Here is an 18,238-nt window from a genome sequence, read left to right as displayed (position 1 = left end):
AGACTTCATAGATATTTTTAACTAGGGGTGTGTGCATGCATATGTGTCACATTTATCCAGGGAGGAAAGAGGAATTGGCTGTGTCTGAGAAGTGGGGAATTTATAGCTGGGGCTCCAGATTTTCTTTACTGGGAATGTGTTGCATGTGTGATATTTAAAGGTGAACAAAAATGGCCCATTTCTGCATTTGGTTTTTATTTAATATTTACTTTTAAAGTAATATAAAATTTCTTTTCTTTTTTCAAGTTCGTAACTAATCCTGATATTGCTGCCAAGAAAAAGCTGAAGAAACACAAAAATAAAAGTGAAGCCAAGAAGAGAAAGATCGAGTTCCTGCGTCCAGGCTATAAGGCCAAGAGACAAAAGAGCCACAGCCTGCAAGATTTAGCAATATTGGAGTGATGTGCTCCCTCTGCTGATAAAGTATCTCCATTTACCCCAAAGCCTGAACTTCCCAGTATATCTGCTGGTTCGAAATCACAGCAGATTTTATTAATTTAAATTAAAACGGCATAGATTGTGTATTATACAGTATAATATAATCATGCTCATATTTTTTTAATTAAAACATTTCATAATATTACTATATCTTCCATGTCTAAAACAATAAAAAAAAGCTTACAATTTTTTTTTAAAAAACACACTTTAAAATAAGACAGAATACAGAAGTTACAAATAAATAATTTGCAATACTTTTATGGAGAAAAATGACAAAATCTTATCAAAAGGCACTAAAAGAAAGATATGCACAAATGGAGGAATAACCATGTTCATGGATAGGAAGATTGAGTATCATAAGATGCTAGTTCTTCCCAAGTTGGATCCCATTGATTAAAGGTATATTTGTGTAAAATCCCAAGAGTTCTTCATATTATCATAACAAGCAGATTTTAAAATTTATATAGAAGATGTGCTGAACATAGCCATGATGCTCTTAAAAGGGATAATATGGTGAGGACTTTTCCCTGTCAGAAATCAAAAAAAGTGCTGTCTGTAGTGAATGTGATAAATTCTACAAAATTTAAGAATTTTCTGCTTGACTAGACTGAACTGGGATATGGTATGTAGCATATACTGATAGTGGATTTAGTAGAACCCAGGATGTAATGAGTAACTATGAATCAACAAAGATAACCCAGTAGAAAAAGTGTCAGGACAGAAAGTGTCATTGCACAGAAGAGAAATATTAATATTTAGCAGATGTGGCTGTACCAGTTCTTAAATATTAAACATACTTATGTCTCAAATTAATAATTAGGAAATGCAAATTAACATCAGAAGTGAAATTCCATTGAGCCCTTTAGATTGATAAAGTTGATAGTACCAAATGTTAGCAAGCTTCGTGGAGCAAAGGGAACTCTTATAAACTACTTTGGAAAACAGTTTGGCATCATCTTGTTCACCCATATGGTATTAATGGTATCTCTGTCTCACTCTACACTTGATGTGGAAGTAATATTCTTTAGTAATATTTGGAAGGGAGCAGAGGGAAGAAGAATCCATCCTATGTGCCAGGCACTTTGTTAACATTTTATTTAGTCTTCATAGTGTTGCTGAAAGCTTCCTAAAAATTGGTTCCTATTTTACAGATGAAAAAACTGAGTCAGGTTAAATAATTTACCTAAGGGTAATACAGGTTGCAGGATTCATACCCAGGATTGAAAGCCTCTGATCTTTATCATTTCTAAAGTCAGAATATAGCATAAGGCACAGAAATCAAACGTTCAAACATTCTTGAACTTGAGCATCTGTGTTTTGATGTGGTTTGTCTCAAACAGGAGTTCTCAACGGGTTTGTAATGTGCCAAAAGCATAAACATGGTGCATCACAGAAGGCTGATTTCAATTAATTCTAAGTGATTTAGAATGCATGTACTGCTTTCATAAAAAAAAAATTTTTTTTAAATCAAAAGTTAACACTAAGGCAGAAATCAGAACAAACACCTCACGGATACTGAGCACAATTTAGTAAATATTTATTCAGTGCCTACTATGTGTCAAGTGCACCACACTACATGCAAGGGATACTAACAGTAAATAAGATATGGTCCCTTGGGGGCGCCTGGGTGGCTCAGTCAGTTAAGCGTCCAACTTTGGCTCAGGTCATGATCTCACAGTTCGTGGGTTTGAGCCCCGCATTGGGCTCTGTGCTGACAGCTAGCTCAGAGCCTGGATCTTGTCTTCAGATTCTGTGTCTCCCTCTCTCTCTGACCCTCCCCTGCTCATGCTGTCTCTGTATCTCTCAAAAATAAATAAAACAAACACTAAAAAACATTAAAAAAAAAAAAAAGATATGGTCCCTTGGAGCACCTGGGTGGCACAGTTGATTAAGTCTGACTTCAGCTCAGGTGATGATTTCACGTTTCATGAGTCCCAAGTCCTACATCAGGCTCTGCTGTCAGTGCAGAGCCTGCATCGGATCCTGTCTCCCTCTCTCTCTGTCCCTCCTTGTTCATTCTCTCTCAAAACTAAACATTAAAATATTAAAAAGATACAGTCCAGTCCCTACCCTCAACTTAAAGTACATCTCAGGTATTCTAATAACAAAATTCACCACTCTCAATTTTTTTTTTTAATGTGAACACATGACACAGCATAACTACCAACCATAGTTATAAAATAGAATATTAGAGCTAAAAGAAACCTTTGATATGATTTGTCCAAGTCTCTTGTTTTTTAAGAAAAAAACTAAAGGAATGGCCATTTGTGCCTAGAATTCATGTGTTCTGATTTTAAGTTTGGTGCTTTTCCCATTTTCAATCTTCTCCAATACAATATTCAGATTTTTATAAATATCATTCAAACTCCTATAACTTGCCTGTATAGTTGTTTCCTGCTAGACAAGGACCTCATAATTTATACCATATTAAAGTAAGTGTATGCTCTTTTTACCCCATTCTATTCTTCGTGGTAAAACAGATCAGGATCATCCAAATGTTTGCCTTTGCTACTACTTCATGCACATTCAGTATTCAAGATGGCAAGAGCTACGTGCTGGGCAGCATCTGCCTGCCAGGGCATCTCTTCCCCCACTTATATTTTCAGTGTTCCTAGAGTGCTGGCAGGAGGTGTACCTTACCACTTAGGTATAAACTCAGCACCAGACATGTGCCATTGACCAGAAGGGAACCCAAGTATAGGTGACAGAGATAGTATTTTCTTAGTTGACAAGCATATACCTACTGTTTCAACCATGCACGTATTCTGAGGTGCAGTAATATGCCAGGTACCACACTGGATTCTAAGTATATAAATACAAAATAGTCTGCATATACAGAGTGATTTAGAAACTATGAAACAATGTTAATTACATGCTCAGTGAGTAATATTAGATGTAGCACTGAGAACATTTGAGCCTGAAAGATCTCCAGAAAAGACTTCAGAGACCAAATTAAGAGTAGGTGCTGGGGAATAGGTAAAAAATAAAAATTAAAAGTCCCACAGGTGAAAAGAAAGGCACATTCATTTGATCTGAATGACCAAAATTATGAAGGAAAGAGGCTAGGGTCCAACACCTGGAAAGACTGTGGCAGGAACAGGAAATGGACCACTGGTGTTCCCAAGAGCACTAGTGAGGGGCATCAGGTTTTTTAAATGCTAGTTGTCCCATTTAAAGATTCCCCCTAGTTTTAGTAAATACAAAGGCTATATTTACTTCTGTCACCACTGTAGCCAATCCTATAGCGGACTGGATAGTATGAAAAGTTACTCTGAACATAACTTTTTGATAGCCTAGCAGTAAGTCTAGTTTTTAAAACCAAGAATGCTTAATTTCTCCCTGTACAACCACTAATTTTTTTACTTTTCACCAAATTTACATGTCCGGTACAGATAGATAAAGGAAATGAAAGACAGTAAAGACATCTTTTAGAATGCTTCTTAAAATAGATTTTTTAAAAATTTTCCTTTAAAATGTTGTGGATTCCATCAAACATTAACCATATTTAGGAGTGTTTTTACTACCTCTACTAATATAGACAAATTTACAGATATTATTTTAAATGTATTGTGTCAAGTACAATTAGCCTATTTATTTAAGCAGCTATGGTTGTCTCTTGCCAGTGTTGACATTTTTAGGAATTAATGTAGTTTATGGGACAAGCTTCTGACCCTGAAATCTCACTTTGAGTCCTGTTTCCACCTCACTAGCAGGTGATCCCGAGCAAGCCAACTCATCAGAACCTTGGGTCCATGTCCATAAAATGAAGACATTACAACCTGTCCTACCTGTATCGTGGGGTTCCTATACATATAATTTTTCCAACAACTATAAAGTACTATAAAATGACAACTACAGAGGTCAGTGAAGTTAGCCACCAAAATAATTATTTCGGCTTCATACCTATAACCAAAAGCTTTTAAACAAAACAGGTTAAATAAAGCAGTCATTGAGCAAATAAGATCTATTAACTCACACTATGTTCCTAGTCTATTGAATCTAATCTCTGGAAAAAAAATTCATTTATGGGGAAATATCTGAGTTAAGATATTTATTAGTGTTTATACAAACAAGATGCAACCACTGATTCAAAAATAGGAGGGTGTTTTCCTCAATGAGAATACATTCTTTAATAGGACTCTATTTGAATAAGAATTCCATACAAATAGAATATATACTTAACACAAGAAAGCAAGGAAGGATTTTACATTACACACAACAGACATTCAGTTGGTTCAATAATGGTGAGCTACCCTTCCAACTGAACACGTTATATTTATTACAAATATTGCAGTCAGTTCGGTATATGCCAACAATCACAGAGTTTAACATTTAGTAGCATGAAACTTAACTGGTTCCAAAGGGATACGTGATGTAGTCTTCATTTCAGAGGAACAGAAGTGACTGAACTACTGTCTGCTCTTTAATGTTTCCACTAACCTGTGAAGAGAATGAACAGTTTCGTAAAATTAACCTCAAACTTTCAGGTATAAAACATGATCATTTATAGTAAGTTTTATACTGGAAGTGGATTCTAAAGCACTTTAAATGAAGGCTAAAATAGTTATATCAGAAGAAGGAGTTATGGACTCCATTTCCATGAGGGCCTCTTAGCTTTTACTTTTGTCTATGCTCCAAATGAATAATCAAAAAAGATCAAATATCTGCTTCCCAGGCTGTAACTACTGCAGCAAGGCCAAATGTGGATAATTCAGAGCTGAAAACTAGTCTCTCCTCATGGAGCTGAAAATCTAATGAGCAGATGCACAAATCAATTACATGACAGTGTTAACTACTACATCACTGGTCTGTGACAAGGAGATCTGTGTGTGCGGTAAGACTGGGCATGGAGATGTGCAAGGAAAGGTTCTTGAAAAGAAGACAGTCTTAACCCAAGTCTTAAAGGATAAGGAACTGGAGGATGAAGTAAAGGAGAAAAAGCTAAAAAAAAAAAAAAAAAAAAAAAGGGCAAGGGGTTGGCTTATCTAACTATAATCAAGGGGTGTGGTTAAAATAAAAGCCAATGCATATGAAGACCAGTGGAAGAAAAGGCTGGAGGAACTTAGTATGATGTGTTGCTAACTAATCCGAATTTTGTCCTTAAGACTAAACGGAAATCACACATTTGCACACCTGCACACAGAAACAAATGCACAGATTACTTCTAGAAACATGATACTTCACCATTCCATTGCCTCATCAAGGCCAGTGCCTTTGGTTGCTGAAGTTTTGAATATTTGCCATTTTCTGTCCTTCAACGCAGGTAACCCAAGTGAATTTGCCATCTCTGAGGGAGTCATGGCCTGTTCCATGTCCTGCTTATTTGCAAACACCACTAAAATGGCTTTTCTCAGCTCTTCTTCCTAAATAAAATAGAAGGTATTTAATTTTTTCTAATCAAATTGCTCCCTTCAGTTTGGGGGAAAATGCCAACAAATACATTATTTTAAAAATTATTTGCTAATTATGACTATATAATGTTCATCATAAATTATCTCCAATAATAGAGAAGTATGAAGAAAAGAAGCTTCATCCATTATCCTATCTTCCAAACATGATCACTTTTAACATTCTGGGTATTCTCTATTACTTTATAATTTAGATACTTATCGTTTATTTAGTAAATACATTTACACATTTAAGATCAATACATTTACACACAGTTCTTTACCCTGCTCTAAAAAATAAACATTTGGGGGACTGGGTAGCTCAGTCTGTTAAGTGTCTAACTTTGGCTCTGACCATCATCTCACAGTTCGTGAGTCGAGCCTCACATCAGGCTCTATGCTGACAGCTGGGCGCCTAGACCTTGCTTCCGAATCTGTGTCTCCTCTCTCTGCCCATCCCCTCCTCGCGCACTGTCTCTCTCTCTCTCTATAATAAATAAATATTTTTAAAAATTGAAAATAAAATAAACATTAAATAATTTTTAAAAATTGAAAAAATAAACATTAAATATTTTTCAAAACAATCAAAAATTTTTCAAAAAAAAAAAAACATTTAATGGGGCGCCTGAGTGGCGTCCAACTTCACCTCAGGTCATGATCTTGCAGTTCATTTGTTTGAGCCCCACATCAAGTCTCTCTGCTGTCAGTGCAGAGCCTGCTTAGGATCCTCTGTCTCCCTCTCTCTCTGCCCCTCTCCCGCGTGCTAATGTGTGCACTCACTCTCAAAAACAAACATTAAAAAATATTTAAAAACTTTTAAAAACAAAAAAATGCAATGGTTAAATATACTCTGCACTACGAATGCATGCACCATAAACTATGTAACTGTTCTCCAGAGATTCTTACTAGATTCTTTTTACCAGACTAATATAGAAACCTAAGGGATGCAGTCGTTACACAGAAATCTTTTTCTTTATCAAATTCTCTAAAAATAGAGTAAGAGTTTGAATTTTTTAGGCTCTTATTATATGTATTAATAAGCTGCTTTCCAGGAAGGTTTTTAACAATTTAGACCCCACCAACAGTGTATGATAGTACCATTCTTCAGTGCAGCACTGGAAGAATTAGAAATATGTATATATGTCTATTTTTCCAAACACAGCATCTCATTAAATGCTTATTTCCAGAGTATAAGAAATACAAACATTAGAATATAGTTTTCTCCTGTGCACTGTGGGTTCATGCCTTTTGTTCAGTTTTCTGCTTATTTGCAAAAGGTCTTGATAGGATTAAGAACATGCATCCTTAGTTGCTGGTTGTAAAACTATGTCCTGGTTCCCTGCTTTACCGTAGGTTGTATTTGCGAGGTTTTTGTTTGTATTAATATAATTAAATCTATCTTTTCTTTGGTAACTCCTTCTAATCCTTTGATTTAGAAGGACCTTCCCTATCCAGAAATTTTAAACATATTCATGTACATATTCTTGGAGTTAACAACTTCCATTCTTTACATTTCATTCTTCACTCTTTAGAATTTATTTTTGCATACAAAAATGGGAAAACTTAAACTGACTTATATGTCTGTAAGTTTTAATGTAATAGAAAACAGACCTGACTCATATTCTATGTGTACTCTACATTATATATATTGATTGAAACAATTAAGTTACCTCCTAAAAAATTAATATGATTTTTTACTCTTTCTCATGATCATACCAGTCAAATTCTAATATCACAAGTAACAATGCAGCACAAGAATTATAAACTGAAGTTAATAATCCATTTATTTTCTTTTATTCAATACTTTATATGATAAAAATCAATTATACCATGTGAATTACATCTGAACAAAGCTTTTTTAAAAATCCATTATACTAAAAGCAGTTAAAATGCTCCCTTAAAATTCCTTATACTTGAATTTGGTCTAAGAAACTTTTATGATAAATACGATGCCATGTTGTGAAAAAAATTAAGCAAAAGTTTAAAATTAGGTCTCCACTTTGTAACTCAGAAGCCATTAAGTCAGTAATCAAGAAATCAGAAGTCCAAAGCATTCTGAGAACACTTCTACCTAGGTAATCAAATGGCCTAGAACTTAAACAGTCAATGATTGCATAATTCAGAATCATAGTTTTGATAGGAAAAGGAAAAAGCATCTAATTTTCTCAAGCATAAGGCAATTTCATTATTACTTAAATTAACCATTACTACATTTGAAAAGCTTATTTAGCAAATGGAGATTTTTTTGAACTTTTGATTACTTAATGCAGCCTCTGAATTCAGCTAGCCAATAAATTTATTCTATAAACTTCAGTGAATACAATGTACTGAGTTTTTAGTAAGTGCTATACATTGTTCTGAACATCAGGGATTATATTAAGGTAAACTCAAAGAACCTACATTTTAGAATGGGAGATTTATAGAAGTAAACAAATATATTTTAAAATAATAGAAAGAGGGGCACCTGGGTGGCTGAGTCGGTTAAGTGTCCCACTCTTGGTTTCAGCTCTGGTCATGATCCCAGCGTCATGGGATCAAGCTGCATGTTGGACTCTGCACTGTGTGTGGAGCCTGCTTAAGAGTCTCTCTTTCTCCCCCTCTGCCCCTCTCCCCAACTCATGCTATCTATAGAATAAAAAATTTAAAAAGAAGAAAAGATTTTAATATAAATTAAATTACAGAAAGAAACAGTAAGTGGTACAAAAAATAAAGTAGGATAAGGTGTTAGAAAATAACTGAGCCTCCTCTCTGGAGGAGAAACAGGAGATAAAACACGTCAAGAAGGTAGCCATGCAGATTTGGAGGAAGAGCACTACAAGCAGAAAGATGAACAAGTGCAAAGAGCCCTCAACCAAGTGTCCAGTGTACAGACTCAGTGTATCCAAAGAACAGAAAGGTCAGTAGGACTGAAGCACTGGAAACACAGCCAAGAGTAAAAAACAATAAAGCCGGAAGAGATAAACAAGGGTCAAAGTTGTGCCAGAAACCCACAGATTCTAAAACAAATATGCTTATTATGTATATACTTATCTGCTTCTCTAAGCTAATTTATACAATTAAAAATAATTTATACAACTAGAAATACAACATTTTATAAAAAGCACTTGATAAAAGTAACTCAAAATAGTTCTTCCATTTAGAAAAAGTTCAGGTCTGAGCTTCCTAGAAATCAAGGAATCTAGTTTAAAGGAAGTTACAAGGCTGGATTCTTTGGTTTTTTGTTTGTTTTTGGTCTCCATCCCTCTTCCCAGTAGAATCTCTGGAATATGAAATAATTTGCATAAAAGAAAATGATACTAAAGGCATGAGGGGAAAAAGTAGGGATTCTTGCATGTCGTAACAATGAGAACAGCAAGCAAACATAAGAGATTTCCCCGCGTTTGAATAAAGTTGTCTTACCTCCAACATGGCAACTAACTCTGATTTGGAAATGCCAATTCGGTCTCGGTCACAACTGTCCACTACATAAATGACTGCATCTGTGTTTGAATAATAACATCTCCAGTATGGCCTAAAGAAAATTCAGAAAGGGAGAATATATTATTATTTGAAAGAAAAAGAACCTGCTGTTAATTTATGTGCTAGAACTTGGCAATGATGGGGGGTGGGGGACTTACCTGCCACGTTAGAATCAATGCCATAATGATTCAGTTTCTGATGGATATGTACATATCCTTCAGATGGGATGGGGGTGGAATGATAAACATTAAATCACAGGATCAAGGAGTTTCAGAATTTAAGCTAAGAGAAGACATTTATAATCAATCTAAATCACTAAATGTACTAAGATAAAGTTATACACAGACCTTACTGATACATCTTATAAATTTTTAACTAGGAACTCCTTAAGGAATGGGTTCTTAAAAAAACTTTTAATATGATTTTATATAACAGACATTAAATTGATTACTAAAGACTTCATGAAGTAGAAATGGCTAAAATTAGAGAGGGACTCAAAAGTGGTTCAAAAACGGGTTGCCTGAGTGGCTCAGTTGGTTAGGTGTCTGACTTTGTCTCAGGTCATAATCCCGCAGTTTATGGGTTGGAGCCCAGCATTGGGCTCTGTGATGACAGTTCAGAGCCTGGAGTCTCTTTCAGATTCTGTGTCTCCCTCTCTCTGCCCCTCCCCTGCTCATGCTCGGTCTCTGTCTCAAAAATAAACATTGAAAAAACAATTTTAAGTGGTTCAAAAAATAAAACAAGTTAGGGCCGCCTGGGTAGCCCATTTGGTTGGGTGTCTGACTCTTGATTTTGGCTCAGATCATCATCTCACGGTTCCCAGGATTGAGCCCCGCATCAGGTTCTGCAATGACTGCACAGAGCCTGCTTGGGGTTTTCTCTCCCCCTCTCTCCTTGCCTCTCCCTCACTTGCACTCTCCCTCTCTCTCTAAATAAACTTTTAAAAAAATAAATAAATAAAATAAGTAAAAAGGCAGCAGGATATTTGGAGACTGTACTACTTGGGTTTTAAGATGCCAGGCACCACAGTGAGCAATCACTAACAGTCACCAAACATTCATAGTTGCCATGCCACGCACAGAATGCTAGGCAGGAGACCCGAGTTCCAGAAGGCATCTATGTTCACATTAACCCTAAATGGTGGGCTAAAAGGTATTTTTTATAAAATCCAAAACAGTGTGCCTTACTGACAAAGTGACTGACAAGAACTAAATGGAGGATTTTTATTTAAAAACTACCCAAGTAATTAGGTCTTGGGATTTCCCTGAAGATTTTTTTCATTTAGGTGGTATCTGGAAAATTGGCTTCCTTAAAGTTTAATTCAACTGAGAAAATAGGAAGTTCTTCCTCATCTTAAACTAGGTGGCTCTCATTTAAATTACAACAGAAGACATATTTGGGTTTACTGCTCTTCACCCTTAAAGGGCCAATAAATACTCAATACTACAAAGTAATCTGGTCTTTATACCATACCTGATACTTGTCTGTCCTCCCAAATCCCAGACTTGGAATTTAAGGTTTTTGTATGTTACTGTCTCAACATTAAATCCAATAGCTAGAAGAGAAAACAAAATCAGTAGTATATGTAGACTAATGCATTCTACCTTCAAAGTACCCAATCTAATTGCATCTTAGCAATTAACGAATTACCACTGACTCACACTATTGGTTGAAATATTATTCCAATATAAAAGACTTGTGCTACACAGACACACAGACGCACACACACACACACCAATTAGCAAGATCAGCACCACTTTCAGGTTATATAAGAATCCCCAGTTACCTCTGCAAATACAGAATTTTTAGCTCAGTGTGAATGCTACTATGTTAAACTCCCTATATAATACAATCCTGGCATACAAAAGTGTTGAGAAAGTTATGCTTAGAAAGGACAGATGTAGATGTATTACAAAAAAAATGGAATTTTGAAAGGTAGCAAATACACAGGGAATAAAAACAAGACAGCCAACATTTTAAACTTCAGTGGTTAAGGATTCAGCAAAAGCTGTATACCACTTTATAGAACCTGGGATCTCTAAGGGTGGCAATCTCACAGACTCTGCAGACTTTCTCAGGAGCTCATGTGTAATAAGGCCATGGCTGGATGCTCAGAGGGGAGGTGTCTCATCTCTTTTCCCTGCCATCCTTTTTAGGTGGAGGTGTGGAACCATATGGCTAAGACAGGATACTACTATTTTCATTGAAAGGACTCTAAGGGAAGGTGGAGAGGATGGTGAAAAACTTAAATTAATAAGATTTTATAAGCTTAAAACAAAGTAAAAAATGACTTATAGCTATGATTGGACAATTTTTGTTTTAAATTTAAGTCTATATTGGTGAATGATGCTAATCCCCATCACAACTAAAAAGTAACTATAATAAAGCTGAGTAGAAAATTAAAAAGCAAGCACATGATGTGTCCCTTATAATTAGGTAGGAGTGTAATCACCATCTTTACTTCAATTACAAACACATTTTATACGCAAAGTACAAGGGTGGGCTATAAAGTGTGGTCCCTCAAATGCAATCCACTGGGCTGTGTGCACTGCAGGGACCACCAAGACTTAATCACTGCAGAGATGGGCGATTTTGAGAAGCAAAAATTAAGGGAATTGAAATTTACTGGAAGTGGCAAAAAGAAATCAGATGCCACAGGGTTTAAAAGGCTCTTCTTTCATAAAAGCTAGACTATTTTCCCTTTTAATCTGGAAATTTAAATACTACTGAGTATAGAGATACTTTGCATGACAGTGATTTTAGAGGCATAATTTAAAATACTCTTGAGCAAACTGTACAAACTCTTAAACTTAGTTTAAATATATTAATCTTCTCTAAGTCAATTCAGGCCAACAAATAAAAAAAATATAACAGTTTTCTCATGTAGTCAAACAGGACTATTTGAGAATATTCCTCTAAGATATCAACAACTGATTTAACGTTGAGGTGTTTCTTCTCTTATTTTTAGGCACCAGATTAATTCAACAATCTCTTCAACTCAGATCTTTAAAAGCAATGAATTCCTTAAAAGAAACATATCTTAATTAAAATAGTAACAAATATTGGGGGGGAGGGAAGCACCTCAGATGCAACAGTATCACTTAACATCTATATAATTCTTTAAAAGAGGATTACAAAGTATTTTATATATTTCACTTATTCCCCCTTCAGAGTCAGTAGGTTTATTTATTATCTTCATTTTATCAATAAAGATACTCGCTCTCAATGAGATTAAGTGGCTTAACTCTATCCAACTTTAAAATTAGCTTTAAACAGAAAAACCCAGCCATGCACAGGGGTTTACAAATTGCCTCTAAATTTATGAAAAATGTTATTAATATTATTCTGACACTAGAAGTTTATAAAGCTTACTATATTAAAATTATCTTTTTGTATTAATTACTTATTCAGAAGTAAAGTTATGTTAGATGGAAAACAAAACCCCCTACAATTAGTATATCATACCAACACTTACTAGGAATCGTAGTAACGACTTCTCCAACCTGTAATCTGTACAAAATTGTAGTTTTTCCTGCTCCATCTAATCCCAAAATTAAAATCCTCATTTCCCGGGTTCCAAACAGACTAGAAAAAATACTTGAGAAAAAGCCACCTGAAAAAAATAATAAAAGAAAAAATGTATTCAATATCATTTTGTGAACTGGGTCCACAAAACATTTAATCTCAACCTTTTTAAGCTACACCAGAGGTGCCCGGATGGCTCAGTTGGTTAAGTGTCAGACTCTTGATTTCTGCTCAGGTCATGATCTCCGGTTCATCAGATCCACCTCCATGTGGTACTCCGCACTGGGCCTGGAGCCTCCTTAAGATTCTTTCCCTTTCCCACACCCCGTCCTCCACTTTCACAGGCTCTCCCTCAAGAAAAAATAATAATAAAGCTATACCAAATTAAGTAATACTGTAATATTTTCCTTGATTTATAAGTGCATAAGTTTGCTCCCAATGATATATATTATTCAGCATCAAACAAGTAATTACTGATTGTCACTATGTCCTAGATACTGTGTCAGGAAGGCACAGAAGATATATTCCAGAATAAGAGAAACAGGACTACCTTCCTCATGGAGCTCACTTTCTAATGATGAGAATATGGATACCTTAGCATGCTCTCCTCGCAACCCCTAAACACCAAAAGACAAATTAGAATGACAGTGGGACAATGAGATCCTCAAGTGGGAAAAGCAATTATTATCATTGTACAGTAGCACCATCATAACTACCTTCAATCACCGAGATTTCTCTGTAAGCAACAGAATTAGAAAAAGAAATTGAGACACAGAAGCCCAAAATAGCAAAACCTACTTTTGGCAGAAAACTCATTAAAAAAAATAATAAAGCTACATTCAATGATCTTGAAATATTTCCAGAAAGCTTCCTATACACGAGGTATTGTGTAAGATAAAAGTACTTGTGAACAGAGTAGAATGGTAGTTACCAGATGCTGGTGGAGTGGGGGAAATGGGAGAGATGTCGAGGGTACAAACTTTCCTTATAAGAGGAGTAATTTCTGGAGACCTAATGAACAGCATGGTAACTACAATTAACAATGTACTGTACACTTGAAATTTGCTAAGAGAGAAGATCTGGAAGTGTTCTCACCACACACAAAAAAGGTAACTATGTGGAGGTGATAGATGTATTAATTAGCTTGACTGTGGTAATCATTTCACAATGTGTACATTATATACATATGAAAACATCATACTGTGCCCCTTAAATATATGCAATTTTGTCATTCATACCTCAAGAAACCTGGAAAAAGTTAAAATTAAAAAAATTATCCTTTGTCTCAACAGGACCTGCTGGTAACAGATTAAGGTGTTGATTCATTTGGAATCATTAAATAAATGGTGATTTAGAGTATTCTTTTTACAACCAAATAAAGAAGCTTTTTTAAGATACATTTTTTTCAAGGTGCCTGGATGGCTCAGTCACTTAAGCTGCCAACCTCGGCTCAGGTCATGATCTCGCGGTTTGTGGGTTTGGGCCCTACATTGGGCTCTGTGCTGACAGCTCAGACCCTGGAGCCTGCTTCGGATTCTGTGTCTCCCTCTCTCTCGGACCCTCCCCTGCTCACGCTGTCTCTCTCTCTCTCTCTCCTAGAAATAAATAAATAATAAATAAATAAAATAAAATAAAATACCTTTTTTCTTTAATGATTACCAGAAAAAAGCACTTTGGCCCTTCTCTGCCAAAAGCCATTAGAGAAGATTAAAAGATACATTAACAATATAAAAAAAGGTGACAACGGAAGTGATGCCACACAATACACGGTTATTTGACAAAGAAATGGCACAATTAAGAGCTGCAAGTCTGTAAAAATAAAGACACCACAGGCACGAGAACCTTGCGAAAGTGTAAGAGAAGGGGTGTGACTTGACAAAATCCATACTACCTTTTACACCTAAAACAAAACAAAACAAAGCAAAACAAAACAAAACCAGAAAATTGGTGCCCCTGGCTGGCTCAGTTGGTACAGTAGGCGACTCAATCTTGGGTTTGTAAGTTCCAGCCCCATCTTGAGTGTAGAAAGTACTTAAAAATAAAATCCTTAAGGAAAAAAACTGAAGGGAGTTTTGGAGAAAAACAGGAAGGCGCTTGTGATATGCCAGGGCAGGAAGTAAATCCCCCAGAAAATCGCAGAGGAATTAAAGTAAGCCATGGAATGTGCATCCATCTGGAGAGATGTAAACCAGTTTAAAAATCTGCACCTTCATTTGGGCTCCAGCGGGGAGGGAGGCTGACAATACAGTTCTCTCAATTAGTACTCCAGATATCGAGATTAAAATTTCACTCACTGACCAGTTATGACCAGTACCCTCCCCATTTCCTTCTCCACATTACTCTATTATCTACATGAAAAGCTGTTACAGCAAGCAGGCAAATAAGAAGTGGGCTATAAAATATAAAACATTATGAGCAACAATTCCCTTTAGATTTTTTAAACTGACGCAGTCCCAGCGACCAGGAAGAGAATCAAGCTTCTACTGTGGGCTCCTATCTTTCACGCAAGAAACCTCAGCGCACCTGCGACTGACAAGTTGCTAAGCTTCCCAAGACCAACTCTGACCCCCGAATCGAGCTGGGTCTGAAGGGGCAGGGAAAAGTTCACGGTCAGGGGAACGATCTCAGGGCCGGGTTCCCGGGCCACGGCGCCGGGCGAACCTGCGCCGCCCCTGCTCCCTAACCTTTCTAGGATAAAGGGGACAAGAGCGAGGGCAGAGGCGAACGCTCGAGGCAGGGTCCACCCCCACAGGTGAACAGACAAAGTGAGTTAAGTCCTCAACGACCTGCCCCTAAAAAGCAGGCTACTCCTGGCTTCCCAGGCCGGCCCCTCTCCTCCAGACCCCGGCCCTCAGCCGAAGCCCCTCGAGCGCGCTCGGGCGACCTCCTCAGATCCCTCACCCATGATGAACCGCCTGTCTGCCCTTGTCGCTGGTTAAAGGCAGGCCCCAGCCTCGGCAGCGACTCCTATTCGAGCCTCGACGCCGCCACCTCTGCAAGCCTCGGCCTCTGGCTCCGGCTGCGGCTCCCAGGCGGTTCCCTTGGAAGTCCGGTCCGCCAGCAACTTCCACGTCGGACTCCCGGCGGGGGCGGGAGCGACGGGCCGCTGGGACTACGCGCCAGGAACGGCGACCTGAGCGTCCGCGTCGTCGCTTTCGACAAAAGTCACAGGCGCGCAAGGCGAAACCCAGAGGATAAAAAATATTCAAGGACCCCAAGTTTCTCCTGCTTCTATTTTCTTGTACTGAAAGGGCTTCCAAAAGGGAAATTCGAATTTTCCTTTTAAATTCTAACCCCCAAAAGTGGCGAATCTGCCGCCCAAAAATTCGAGTTGGGCCTCGATGCAGCAGCCAGTCGACTGGTCGCAGGCTTCGGGTGCAGCGTGGCAGAAGTTGCAGGTCTTGAAGCGTCCTGCGGGGGCGAAGCACCTTTCCCTGGGTGCTTTCTCCCACACGGAAATAGGACTACGTAATAATAATAGGAAGAGCCCTGCGCCGCCAATGCGAAGTAGCCTTACACATGAGGTCGCTAACGAGTATTTTGGTGTCGCAGTGGTGCGCAGGGTCAACGTTAGAGCCCTTCACTCCGTTCTTCCACCTAGTTCTGAGCACCTGACCACCTTTGTGGGATCAGCACTGTGGATGGGCTGCTTCAGATCACAAGGACTAATGACTTGTTCCCTCCAGGGGGCGGGCTGCTTCAGATCACAAGGACTAATGACTTGTTCCCTCCAGGGGGCGTCGGTTGACAGTAATGCTGTTCTTGACAGACCATTATATTGGGAGAAAGGAAGCAATAGTTGGACGATGGGAAGAAGGGATACTCATAGACTAATTTTTAAAAAAATTTTTTTAATGTTTTATTTATTTCTAGGAGAGAGAGAGAGACAGCGTGAGCAGGGGAGGGTCAGAGAGAGAGGGAGTCACAGACTGAAACAGGCTCCAGGCTCTGAGCTGGCAGTCAGCATAGAGCCCGACGCGGGGCTCGAACCCACGAACTGCGAGATCATGACCTAAGCGAAAGTCGGATGCTTAACTGACTAAGCCACCCAGGCGCCCCTAGACTAATTTTTTTTTTAAAGGTTGAGTGTGTGTGTCTTAATTCGTAAAGATACACAGAAAAGTAAACCCATCCGTCGCTCCAATCCCACAGTTCTTCCTAGAAGTCACCATTGTAAACTCTATCTTGGGTCTCCTTCCAAATATAGTTTTTGCATATTATGCTTTTATTTATAATAGAGATTTCCATTCATCCAACGTAAGTTTATGGACTGACTTTTGTTTTTGATTTCAATTTTCAGACCTCTCCTGCTGCCCAGGCGTTGAACTAGACTTGACTGTTGCTCTGGCCTCCCCTCCCCACTTCTAAATTATAAATTCACAGAAATTTTCCAAGGAAAATTTGGTTTTTATCTTTGTTTTGTTGTTTTGAGAAGGGGACAGTTGAGTGACTCTTTATCTGAACACCTGGACCTTTTTAAGGCTGTGTGTTGTAAGCATTAGAAAGTGCCAGCTGTTGGACTTCAGAGGGCTGGGATTCCACTGACATTTCTCTCTTGTTCTTCATCCTCTTCCCCTCCCTGTCTTTGACAAGATTAGCTCCTGCCACTTGGCAAGTCTTGACCGTCGCTACTTAAAATTTTGTCTATGTCAGATTTCCAGTATAATGCACATAGTTCTCTGAAAATACAAATTCCCTTTAAAGAAGAACTAAAAGGAAGGGCATTTGGGTGGCCCAGTTGGTTAAGCCTATGACTTTGAGCAGGTAATGATCTTTGAGTTCTTGAGTTCGAGCCTGGCATGGGGCTCTGTGCTGACAGCTCAGAGCCTGGAGCCTGCTTGGAATTCTGTGTCTCCCACTCTCTCTGCCCATTCCCAGTGTATGCGCTCTCTCTCCCCCCTCTTCTCAAAAATAAACGTTTAAAAAAGAGAAACTAAAAGGAAATCTATGCTATAAACTTTATATTTGCAGTGTATATTCTGAATCAAATAAACAAATGAGACCTATATGAAGACACTGTGTGAACTGAAGTGCTATCTACAAATTTAAAAGCATTGTTAATACTATTAGATGGCTTGTCAGCCTTTCATAATGTGTATTAAGCACCTAATTATAAATCATTATGGAAACAATAATAAGATAAAACCAAACAAAAGGGTAGTCTGGATGGCTCAGTCCATTAAGCATACCACTCTTGATTTTGGCTCAGGTCATGCTGCCAGGATGGTGAGATTGACCCTCAGGTGAGGCTCAGTGCTAATAATAGCAAGTAGCCTGCTTGGTATTCTCTCTCCCTCTTTCTCACTCTCTCTCTTTCTTTCTCTCTCTGTCTGCCCCTCCCTCTCACTCTCAAAATAAATAAATATACTTAAGACAAAAACCTCTGCAACTGGATTAAAAACTTTATTTTTTACATTTACCCATTTAAC

At 37.8% G+C, this 18,238-nt stretch overlaps 2 protein-coding genes across 3 annotated transcripts in view; one reads left to right on the top strand and one right to left on the bottom strand.

The window, feature by feature from the left end:
• UTP20 (UTP20 small subunit processome component) overlaps positions 1-583 on the top strand; it is a 105,295-nt gene extending 104,712 nt beyond the window's left edge. For both annotated transcript variants that reach the window (XM_077772282.1, XM_077772281.1), the window contains exon 62: positions 247-583. In XM_077772282.1, the coding sequence (XP_077628408.1) occupies positions 247-402 (156 nt within the window). In that variant the 3' untranslated portion in view covers positions 403-583. The remainder of the gene's footprint in view (positions 1-246) is intronic.
• Positions 584-4,474: 3,891 nt separating this feature from the next.
• ARL1 (ARF like GTPase 1) lies at positions 4,475-15,922 on the bottom strand. Its single transcript, XM_077772283.1, has 6 exons — positions 15,711-15,922; positions 12,760-12,897; positions 10,758-10,839; positions 9,225-9,336; positions 5,623-5,801; positions 4,475-4,878 (listed from the first exon to the last, which is right to left on the bottom strand). The coding sequence occupies exons 1-6, from the start codon at positions 15,712-15,714 to the stop codon at positions 4,848-4,850; spliced, it is 546 nt and encodes a 181-aa protein (XP_077628409.1). The 5' UTR covers positions 15,715-15,922; the 3' UTR covers positions 4,475-4,847.
• Between the last annotated feature and the right edge of the window lie 2,316 nt (positions 15,923-18,238).

This window comes from Crocuta crocuta, unplaced genomic scaffold (assembly GCF_008692635.1).
Source record: "Crocuta crocuta isolate KB4526 unplaced genomic scaffold, BGI_CrCroc_1.0 scaffold216, whole genome shotgun sequence".
In the NCBI taxonomy this organism is placed as follows: Eukaryota; Metazoa; Chordata; class Mammalia; order Carnivora; family Hyaenidae; genus Crocuta; species Crocuta crocuta.
The sequence above is the reverse complement of the archived record's forward strand: the minus strand, read 5'-3'. Positions and strand labels throughout refer to the sequence as shown.